The sequence below is a fragment of the Rissa tridactyla genome, chromosome 2 (genome assembly GCF_028500815.1).
Source record: "Rissa tridactyla isolate bRisTri1 chromosome 2, bRisTri1.patW.cur.20221130, whole genome shotgun sequence".
Taxonomy (NCBI): domain Eukaryota; kingdom Metazoa; phylum Chordata; class Aves; order Charadriiformes; family Laridae; genus Rissa; species Rissa tridactyla.
Genome location: NC_071467.1, coordinates 160,218,851 through 160,231,089, shown reverse-complemented (window position 1 = coordinate 160,231,089; position 12,239 = coordinate 160,218,851). Strand labels below are relative to the sequence as shown.

Genomic DNA, 12,239 nt, shown 5'->3' with positions numbered 1-12,239 from the left:
ATTCACTCAACACTGGAAAAGAACTAAAGATCCCACACTCTTACCATCGCCTGCAATTAATGTGTATCTATGCAATCCCCTGACAAAGCCGCATTCCATCCACTTCTGAGCTTGGTCTACATGGGGACACTGTGTAACCAGTACTGCTGTCAGTCCTTCAGCATGGCCTGACAGACCGCTAGACTTCAGCACGGTCCGACAGACTGAAATCCTGCCCATGGGATGTTTCTGTCTGACCGCCACCTCTCAGAGGAAAGAAAATCTGTCCATTCAGCAGACCCGACCTACCAGCGCTGGGCTTGCTGCCCATCAGTGGCAGGACAGCTGCACGTAAGCAGCAGGACAGACCCAGGTGGAGACAACCAGCCTTGGTAGGCTGGGAGAGAGACAGAAAAACTGCCTAAAAACATCCATGAGAAGTCAAGAGTGGGATTCCAGAGACCTGGAGCACCTGCTCACACAGGGCAGGAGAGATTGCTAAATATGGTTTCCGTGGTCAGACCATTTTTCGTAACGGATTAATTCAAGGAGCAAAGGTCCGTGCAACTTACAGACCCCATCATGAATGTCATTGCTCAAGGATGTCAGATCCCACGAGGCGCAAGTTCTACATGAGAGCATTAAACACATTATGGTCACAATGTCAATTGTTCAACCTAAAAGAAAGGCAGGATTCAGGCTGCCTGTGAAACCTCTCTTGGGCCCCATTTGTGCAATACGCCTTCTGTGCTTCAAGAAAGATGGGGACCATCTGGAGAGAACTCAAAACAGTGAGAAGAATCAGAGCTCAAGGAAACACCATCTACAAAGAAAGTCTGAACAAATTTGGGATTTCTGTTATGAGGCAAAGCATGCTGGGGAAATAAACCGAGAGCCTTTCACACAAATCTGTCCTTCCTTATCCTTGGCAGATGGTACAAGTAGTAATGGGATAAACCCAGAATGAGGAGAGTGTGGGTTAGATGTAAGGAACGTGTTTCCAACGGTAAAAACAAAGAAGAGATTGAAAGGGACTGTTTTGGGAAGATCTGGAGCTTTTATTATTGGAAGATTTAAGAGCAGTTTATGTAAACTTCTGTCAGGAATGATAGCTGTAGATATCTGCTTTGGGGAAGGAGGTGAACTAGATGACTTCTAAAGGTCCTTTCCTGCCCTATGAATCTGTTGCTTTAACAATGATCCGTCATAAAGTTCTTCTTGAGACCATTTCCCAGGTCAATGTATGAAGAGACAGGATGGACAATCAGTACGTATTTAACTTTTTTCTCATTTTCCAGTGTGTGGTCTTAGTCTTCACCTACTGACAACATTCAAATGGTGCCTGGCAAGCCAAATTAGTCATTTCAGTCTGGGCTGGACTGGTCATTGATATAACGCTAAAATAGAATTTCACTATTAATTACATATTTTATTTTTGCAACACGAAGGAATGCTGTCTCCACTTTGCAGATGCAGAATTCAATCACCGACTTCAGAGGAAGATACTATAAATCACAGAATCATAGACTGGTTTAGGTTGGAAGGGACCTTAAAGATCATATAGTTCCAACCCCCTGCCATGAGCAGGGGCACCTCCGATGAGACCAGGTTGCTCAAAGCCCCGTCCAACCTGGTCTTGGACACTTCCAGGGATGGGGCATTGACAGCTTCTCTGGGCAACTGTTCCACCCTCACTTACGTGGATCTAGATCTGAAAGCGTAAACACAAAGCTCTGCAATGATTTCAAGTGCCCTGTTTTGTGCATAAGGTCCGTTCTCCACAGAAACAATTCTTGTAGAAAAACACTCCTGTAAAACTACAAACTGTATAATAATACATGTGCATGAAAAGAAATAATCAGAGTTTCAAAATTAATCTTAATACTGCTATCTCCTAAAATATGTGCTTGACTTTGCAATTTTAACAGTTTTTTAAACATATTTTTAATATTAAATATTTTATCTAACTCCCTCCTGCCTAAAGATCTAGCTTCTCCTTCCATCACTGCTGCGTTATTCTGTCCAGATTATCTAATCTCTCCGCCACTCCACAATTTCTTTTTCCACTGAGTGTAACAAGTTTTGTAATGCACTTTCTTTGAAGATTAAACAGCAAAAGATAAGGAACAAAGATGAAGAAGTTCACTGCTACTTTTTCACTATTTTCTTTGTTCACAAAAATCAACAGATGTTCACCAACCACTTCTTTTCGATGGAATAAAGCACCCCAGCCCTCCATCTCCAGACTCCAAATTTGATCTTAGCAGCAACAACAAAATAAGGGGGAACAGTGCAATTGGTCTGGAATGAAAATTATGTGCTTTGTCCAATTACAAGTGAAGCAGGAAAGCAGGAAGGTGTGCTGCCAGGGCTTTTTTGTAGTTTCAGCGACAGTCTCACAGAGCAGATATTTAGCAGACCAAAGTACCAAAATCAAAAAAGCTGTGTGAGAATCTCAGCTTTTGTTTATTTTAAAAATGTTCTGTCTTCACGATTATGGCAAAGTGATGCAATTAATGCAATTTACAGTCTCTGGAAGTAGATGGAAAGTACAATTAATCAAAAGGTGTTTTGTTCTTCTACGAAATTGTGTTTCTAGGCCATTCTCCTTAGCTTTTAATGCTTGGAGTTGACAATGTGGGAAACAGAGGAGGAAGGTGGAAGTGGGCTCTGCTGTAAATGGCAGCCGGTTTCTGGCTGCTTGCCCGCCTCATGGGCTGCTCTTCCCCTGCTCTCTGCAGGCAGCACCAACCAAGGGAGCAGATTCCTTTCGAAGAAGCTGGATTCCACTCAGCCATAAGTCCTGCGCTGACAGAAGCTTCTCACAAGGCTTATAAAAAGAAAAAAGGCACAACCAAAGGAAAAGGCTCCAAAACCTATGACGCTCATGATATATAAGAGCTGGCAGCATTACTTTTACCACTGCCAGGCTTGATAGTTTATCTTTGCTTGACGTTATTGCCCCTCCCCACATGTGGTCAATAATTCACTCATTCCTTCTGAGCACACACACGCCTCACCCCCTCCAGCCTCCCTACCCTCGTATGGCTCAGATACTATTTATTTTAATAGCTTTTTAGCACATTGCTTTCTGAGCACCAGTCCTAAATCTGTTGTTAAATTCCCCACCCCAATCCCATTTGCAGTTAATAGTTCTCTTGGACTCCTACATCCCAGCTCAGGGATTGACCATCTTCTATCTCGCTTTTCTCTTTAACATTCTTAATTTAGCCTCAGTCTCAGGAGGATTCAGAGGAAAAGAGCACACAAGCCAAGCTTTGGCTAATGTCTCAGCTACTGAAATCCCCAACCTAGTTCTGATATATCCTACTACATTAAAATCACTATTTTTCAGTAGCAAATTATTTCATTATTTCACGGACAAGACTTCATTTTATGCCCTGTGTCCCGTGCTTCTCTAACTCCTTTATCTTCACTACTGAAGAGAAAAACCCTGAATTGCCTTATACTCAATTATGAAAAAAGTGATACAAAAGTAGCTCCACCCACACCTGCCTCTACTTCTGGTGGGGGCTTTCGTTCTTTTCTGTGTTCTAGGCAATGTCTGCAGTGCCTGTTATAACATACTCCCATAATTCTCCTATGTCCCACATACCTATTTATTTCTAAATATATAAACATTTCCACTGGATTAAGTTACTTATTCCATAAAATAGAAACAGAAAAGCTTAACAAAAAAAAAAAAAGGATTAAGCTGATGAGTATGATTAATTTGTAAATCAGCTTCAAAACTACTTCTGCAAGTTACGGGTTTAAAGATTCTACGGAGTCACACCTTATCCTAAATCTTCGTACACTTCCTCCCACCGTGAACACACGCTGATGGCGTTTGGTTGTGTATTTCACACGTTGTATTTTCTCCTAGGAGAACGGAGTTAAGCCACCCAGAATCCAGTCCTCCCACCCCTGCACGGCTCGGTGGCAGTATCAGCACACCGCAGACAATGATACAGACAAATCGATCAAGAAGTCACAGATCAGAAGAGGCATTCTTCTGCTAGGTTTCAAGACACAATGCCAAAAAAACCCTGACGTGGTTTTTTCCCCCCATTGTTATGACGACATCAATGACTTCTGCAGCTAACACCAATTTTGCCTCTAAGTCTGGAACCAAAATTACCTGGGATGAGAGAAACCTATGACTCCCAATTAACTGTCTCACATCTCCTTAATACATTTCTTTCCAAAATGTCAGAGACAGGGTCTGATCGTTGTTACTTTAGTTAAAATTAATAGTACTTAGTTTTCCAATGCTTTGATCAGCCAAAGCAATGGGCCCATAATACCCTTTCGATCTTGACTAATCAAAGTCGTAGAATCATAGAACAGTTTGGGTTGGAAGGGACCTTTAAAGTCATCTAGTCCAACCCCCCTGCCATGAGCAGGGACATCCTCAACTAGATCAGGTTGCTCAGAGCCCCGTCCAACCTGACCTTGAATGTCTCAAGCGACGGGGCATCTACCACCTCTCTGGGCAACCTGGGCCAGGGTTTCACTACCCTCAGCGTAAAAAAATTCTTCCTTCTATCTAGTCTAAATCTTCCCTTTTTTGGTTTAAAACCATTACCCCTCATCCTATCACAACAGGCCCTGCTAAAAAGTTTGTCCCTGAAGTCAACACTTTTAGTTGGAAAGAAGAGTAAGTTGAAGGCAACTAAGGGCTGATTCAGAACCATGCAGAAGTTTTTTTTAGAAGACTGTCGTCCAGCTTTTAAGCAACAAATTTATGGCTAGGGAAAGTGCTATAATCAACTATTCAGGATCAAAGCAAGAAACCAACCTTGAGAAGAACAGAGAGCGGATGAAACAGCACTAAAACTTCTGCAAATGATCCAAACCAGGTTCAAATAAAGAACCAAAACAGCTGTTCAGTTCAAGTTCGTCTATGTATTTACTGCAATTTAATACCAGCTTTGGAAAATTCCATTAAGAACCGAAAAATCTGTGTATTTCATTCAGGTATACGCACAAGATCTATTTAACAGAAACTCTCAGTAAGAAGGGATCTATTTGAACCTAAGGAGTTTCTGTGCACGTAGAACATTAAAATTATATATGCAGCAGGTAAACGAAGTAATTTTTTGTGCATGGAAAATATGGTCTGAGTCGGATTAGGAGGAAGTAAAATGATGATGACAATTCTATCCAAGTCCATCAAAATACAATTACACCTGTAGCTGTCTGGTAACAGCAATCTCTGCAGCAGGAGAGACCCGCTACTGGGTTCAAAACTGGTACTGGGGCTTCAACAGAGCAGCTCTGCCAGAATTCTGTGATACTGCTTCAACAGTGATCACAGACCCTGTGGTTTGGTTCCCCTCAAATAATGTAATTAATACTTTCACTGCTTTCTGGGGAATTTATATTGATAAAAAGTGTTTTTTTAAAAAAAAACACACTAAACCCGTTGTTTTATAAATTCTGACAGAAGGAAGAATATAGTAGAAATGACAAGAGATTTTTTTACTTTGTTCCTGAAAATACAGACATACAAGCTGAAACTTCAGAAATAACTTCATATGGATTTGCTAATACACCATTTTCTCAGCAGGAAAGCTTCAGAAATCACATTTTATCTCATATCACTTATGTCTGTTTTAATTTAAACAGCTATTATGCTGTAATTCAAGGGTTTACCAGTGCAGTCTGAGGACAACACTCAAGGAATGTGCTTTTCACCCTGATCTCCCTACACGCCAATTAAGTCATCGGTCTCAAGCGCAGGGTGCTCTTCTTCTTGAAGATGCCAGCACTTCAAAGCAGCAGTAGGGTGTCCCAAGCCTGCACCCCAAGCACTCTGCACCCCACTACCCACCTCCCAGCCCTGCCTTTTCGCTCACTAACCTGGTTTTAGCTTCCACAGCCACGGAGGCAGTGGAGCTCGCAGACTCCTCGGACACTGAGCGCTGAAGGACTGGTGTTAGCTGCTTGGTGCTCTCCACTTCCGTTTGGGCATCCTCTTCTGCAGATTGCTCTTTGACTTCTGTTTAAAAAATAGGAATAACAGTTAGTTAGTTATTATTTTATTTATTTAGACTGTAAAACCAGCTGTAAGGTTTCCCTTGTGCTGCAAACATCCATTTCATTTATAGATAGATTAAGCCATGTAACTATGTTCTCAGACACAATAAGTTAAGAGAGTAGGAAAATATTATCCTTCCCATCTAGCTAAAACATGAAATTGAATGCTTATAAAGTTGTTTCCATAGGACACATACCACTGTGAACTAAAGTTGTACAATAAGTAATCAGGAATAGGGCAGGGGGAGTGTTGTTTAATGACGACCTTTCCATATAAGGTTGCAGTTTTAGCCCATCTCATTTTCCCCGCATCTCCTCTTCTGCACCTGCTCTGTCACCCCTGCACAAACATCAGTTGAGCACACTCATCTGGGCTATAATAAACCTTTTTTCCTCCCAGATTAGCTTTAACTTTCATCAGTTCCCTGCACTAGTTCGTTCCTGATTACACAGCGTGGAGGAGGTGAAGGAAGGCAGGACACGGTTTGTGCCAGCTTGAAATTTATGCCCAACTGTAGGGAAAAAAAAGCAATTTTTGCAGCATCCTTTTACTTTAGATTAGTTGTTAAACAGAAATATATACATCTACAGCTGACAATGCTTCTGTTTGCCTAGAAAGTTTGTTTCTGCTCAGAAACATGACACACCAAGTTGCAATTGCCTACGCAACTTAAATCTTATTCCCATTTGGTTCTCTCCTTTGCACGGAGCAAGTCATGGATTTGCCAGGAGGACACGGCAACGCACCGCCCCGACTGCATCAGAACGCACAGGAACAAGGGCCACGTCTGGAGAGCAGTAAAATTTGCTATTTCCGCACTCCTCCATACTTTGATTTTGAAAACCAAATAACATAGAAACCATGGGACTGTGGCAGATGGTCTGTGGCATACCCAGCTTAAGACGCTACTGCCTGCTCCTGTCATTCTCCACAGCTGCCATGTCTGTCCCCATAGCAGGGCCAGAGCATGGACCTGTGTCACACGCCACCATCGAGCACATCACCTCAAGCTTCCAGTGAACCTGGCTTTGGGCTGAGAGGCCAATACGTACAGCTCTTTCACAAAAGGCCAGCTAGAGCAAAGCAACAGATTATTTAGAAGACCAAAGCAGAAGATATATTCACTTTAAAAAACAAAACAAAACAAAACCACCCATGTCAAAATATAATCAAATATTGCAAAGGATAAATGATTCCAGTGGAGAAATGGAGGAGTAGAAGAATCTACGACATGGGTGGGCGTGCACAAAAACCTGCTTTAATCTCATTTATAAGAACAATAAAAGAGAGGAAAATCCTCAGAACACAGAATTGCACAGCTTGGTCTGTAATATTGAAATAATATGCCTGATAGAGCACATCGAGAAGGGGAAATCTTTCTTGTTTAATGGACAGAGATTGAAGTATAATTATTCTTTAACCTGGAGTGAACTCATTTAGGAAGACGACGTATAACATTTAAAACTCACAATGAAGGCATCTAAAACATACTGGAGAGAACCACAAAATTAAGAAAAAAAAGAGTAAGAAATCCCAATTCATGACTAGTTGTGCCAGGTATTTATTTGAGATGGAGTAAACAGGAATTGCTTCACCTATTTCAGTAAACCTACTCAATAACATACATCTGAAATGTGCTTGGACATCTGACACACCCCAAAAAGACTACCTGTCTGAAAGCCAAATGGCTTGTGCTAAACCCAGTCTACCAGCCTGTCCTGAAAAAAAAAAAAAAAAAAAAAGCTGGACAATCGTTTGACACGAAATAAATATCCTGTTGGGAATACATCCCTTGAAACAGTAAATGGCTCAGTACAGCAAAATAAAAACACCACCCCAAAACACAAAACCAATCCAAACCCCACACCCTTAGTTTTTGGCATGTCTGAACAAACAATCCCTGCAATCATTCCTGCAGGAGGATTCCTGAAACAGGTAGCGTCCAGCAGAGCCGCTCATTAACGGTCCATAGCAGTTTCCAAAGTATGCTGGATCTGAAGGATAATTTTGTGCAAGTAACCCCAAAATCTCCAAGTACAGCTTCAATGAAGAGCACAAAACATAAACACCTCTATGACAGGCAGACACCAAATTGCTACAAACAAAACCCACAACACAGCCCAGGACAATCGTGCATGCAGTGCTCAAGGAAGACCACCAGAAATGGTGGCCCTGCTCTGATCCATCTTGGTGACTTTATTTAACAGAGTTAAACCTTGCAAGAGGAACTCTGCTTTATTATGTGCCTGCAGAAACTTTCAAGCAAGCAAAAGCCATTCACTCTTTGCCAGCTTTCATCCCATTATACATTAATGGGCGCCCATTACACTGGAAAGGCAAAGTTCACGGGCACTAACTCATTCTCAAGAACTCTGGCCTGTGTGAGGAGACACAGATTGTTTCACTCCACACGATGACTACATGAGCTTACATCCTTATGGTGCTTTTCCCCCTGCTGTTTGCTTCCTTCGAAAAGAAGGGACCCAAATTATACTAAATGAGACAAACAACATCTCAACTGCTGTCTCTGCAAGAAACCAAACTGTGTCTCAATATGCCGTTGGAAGACTGAAAACACGGTGCTCACCAACCAGAATGAAAATAGTGTTTATGTTGGTTGTGCGTGCCACGCTTCAACTTTGTGAAAGTTTTCCAACAGAAGATTAAGGAAGAAGGGAAGTAATGCATTTCAGGAATCAGACTCCTAGGAGATGGGAGTCTGGCACTGGCACGGCAAAGGGACAGCAGATACCCTCATCGCTGCCTCAGAGATGTTCTTGGAGGCACCTGGCACGGTACATTAACAGCTTCTCACTGTATTTAATGAACATTCATCAGACTTGGTCATGGCAGCCTACTTTGAAGCTTCTGGGAATGAAGGAACCACAAATGATTAATAAACGTGAAGCTCATTTGCACATCCATATATAAGGCTGTATTTTGCATCCTATTTTCATGACTGTTTCCATCACAATGAAAGTCTTGCCCGTGTATAATGAGTTTGTTGAGGGAACTAAGAATTAAAACAGCTAATTGCATAATTACCAAATGTCTCTAAGTTCTTTTTTTATGTCACTATCCTTTACTAAAACATTAGGAAAATAGTAAAAAATATAGCATTTAAAAAAAACCATTGTTTGAAGACAATCACATCAATAGTTCTTCCCCACCTGACTGGTGAGGACAGGAAAGCCTTCTTTTCTTATTAAAGGTAAAAGAAATCCCCAAAAGTACAAGGAGCCACCAAAAGGGGTGAGACTTCCATACGTTTTACACCCTGGGTAACGCTCACAGAACCACAGCATGGTTGAGGCTGGAGGGCAGCCCAGAGACCACCTTGTCCAGCATCCCCACTCAGGCAGAGCCACCAGAGCCAGTTACCCAGCACTATGCCCAGATGGCTTCTGAGCATCTCCAAGGATGGAGATAGGAAACAGGGGATCAGGGAGGAGGGAGCCTAACACAGACAGGGGACAGATATGTCACAAGGATTAGTAAGATTTACAGCATGTGCATTAAATTTCTCTTTTAATTAACACTTGCATTGCATTTGCCTAAGAAAGATGTATACATAGGTATGTATGCAAGATGAAAGATGTATACATAGGTTTTACAACACTGAAGACGTCATGTGAAATTTTTCAAATAAGGAAAAAAAAAATAAATCTTTACAAGGGTTCTGTATTTTAAGCATTCAAAAATTTCTTCTCTTCGTAATTATTTTTATTCCTCTTCCCAGAGCAAAACGCAGTGAATACTCGACGGCAATAACAAACAGCACGAACCAGTCTCGGCTGATTACGTGGATTACCCACCTTCTAATACTAGCTGGTCTCTCCTTACTTACATCTCATACAGAGTAACGTTCAGAATAACAACAGCATTGACAATTTCCGCTTTTCCTGCTCTATCCTCAGGCACACGGGGAGAGGTTTCCAAGGCACAGACCCATACGGGACACGCAGCCTCACAGGTGGAAGCCCCATTTTTCGTAAGCCCATCCACAGCAGCGGTTCTCTTGCAGACCATCACAGGGATGCTTGTGGGAAGGAGACTGGTGATGGCTGGAATTTTATACATGATTTCTTTGGGGATGTGATGAAGAAAGAGCAATGAAGCAACACCAGCTAAAGGTCTAATCTACTCTTTGGTTACAAACAGACCTTTTCTGTTTCCTAGTAATCACAAGGTGCTATTCTACAAGCTGCTAGAGTAAATCTACAGCAAGATGAGGAGATATACGTGTGGGCTCCGCTATGGCAATCAGGCAAAGAAAAGACACTAGCATATCCAAAAGTTACTTTTAAAAAGTTGGAAACTTCTTTCCAAGTCAAAACCTGAAAATACTGTAAGAGTTCTGCCACATCTTCTTTTACATCTTATAATATTCGGTATACAGTGACACTGAGAAAAAAGAAAAATCAAAACAGCTGTCATAAACCTAAAATAAATATTCTACTGCTGTGTAGATGCAACGAGTTGACTGTTTCACCGGCTTAGTGGTTGGGACTCTAGTGTCAGATCTACTGCTAATTTGGCAGCCACCAAGCAAACGTCATGAGCTTCCAAAACTTTCAGTAAGACCAAAAACTATTGCAGGCTGGAAAATACCAGTATCGCCAAAACACAGCAGGGACATTCCAAGGGTCTCAACCGTTGCTTACCGTGATGTTCAGCAAGAGGGAGTAACAAGCTTTTAACCAGCAGATGCAATTGTTATTGTTGAAAATAACAAAACGGCTAAAGGGAGGAGGCGTTTTACACAGCGTCACAGGGGTCTACAGAAGTAAAAACAAGACCAAAATGCTCCAGCTTCTGCAGCTTAGACAGAGAAAGAAACCAGGTCAGCACAGCAACAATATAAAAAGAAATTTTAACAAGGGAATGTAAATTATAAACGCCTATCTAGTACTATAATTATCAAGTTTCACTCACTGTCCCAACTTAGGAAAAAACAAGTTTCCACTAAGTCAGAGTTCATAAGTCTTATTACTGTTCAGGACACAATTTAGTAGAAACATCATCACTGCTGCTACTGTCTGAGGAATTCAGGCTGGCCACCACCATCACCCGGGCTGCTCTGGGTCTGCAGCCACATACTCTTCCCTGCTGAAAACACAACTATGGGGCAGAGGGGGAGAAAAGCACGCGGACGTTTGAGCGCGACGGTAGTAACCACATGCAAGAGCCATTTCTCCATGGACAGAGGCAAACTTTCTTCATCTTAAGTCAACACTGTAAAATTTTATTCACGACAATAAACAACAAAACGGATCACCGCAGCAGAAGTGGTTTGTTGGGGTTTTTTTTTTTGCAAGAGCTGCACGTGTATTTTCTTTTAAAACCGCCACTTATCTGTTTGTTCCTACCTGAAGGACATTGTGGCGATTTACTTACTGCAACAGTTGTTACACGGAGGTGAGAAGAAAGCCTGCGGCTACTCTGTTTTTGTACATTTCAGTGTGCATTTTGATAATTTTCATTCTAATAGAACTCCTATTTATTAAATACATTTTATACAGAAAATAACTTGCTGTCAATTTTATAATGGTTATAAAATGAAAATAAGGTTTTCAGTGTAGGACCACTTACACTATAACTTCAGTCATTCTAAACAGAAGACACCATATTATGGATAATCGGCTCTGACTGATCCGTGACCGAGGAACTTCCTAAATCGGGGGTGGTACTCAACAGCACTCGTCTGATGATTTTTCCATTAATTTGTTCAGGTCTTTGTGGAAGCCATGTAAATTCTTCATGCCCAAAGCATCCACCAGCAATGAATTCTATAATTTAAGTAGATGCCAAGTGCAAACCCACCTGCCTTTGTGCTCTCAACATGACCTGACGTCCCCTAATGTCTGTGTCGCAAACCAAAACGCATCATCATTCCCTGGTCATTTTCTCAATACCACTCATCATTTTGTGGGACCCTATTAACCTCCTCTCCGGTTGTATCACTTCAGGTTGAAGCCTTTTACCCAAACCGATCCCCATGCAGAAGCTATTATTTACTTCTTGTCGTACTTGTTGCCCTTTCCTGTACGTTCCCAGTTGCAGCTTGTCCTTTTGGAGAAGGGGAAGCAGAACTGCACATGGCATTTAACACGCAGTCATGCCACAGGTTTATAAAGCAGCAGTGGAAAAAAAAACCCCACACTGATGCTTTTTTCTCCTTATCCCTTTGCCAGTAATTCTCAGAATTTGGTTTCCT

At 41.7% G+C, this 12,239-nt stretch overlaps 1 protein-coding gene across 14 annotated transcripts in view; it reads right to left on the bottom strand.

Annotated features, from left to right (window-relative positions):
- The window catches only part of KMT2C (lysine methyltransferase 2C), a 203,808-nt gene that overhangs the window by 134,879 nt on the left and 56,690 nt on the right, over nt 1-12,239 (bottom strand). For all 14 annotated transcript variants that reach the window (XM_054193123.1, XM_054193120.1, XM_054193122.1 and 11 more), the window contains one exon: nt 5,845-5,983. In XM_054193123.1, coding sequence (XP_054049098.1) covers nt 5,845-5,983 — 139 coding nt within the window. The remainder of the gene's footprint in view (nt 1-5,844; nt 5,984-12,239) is intronic.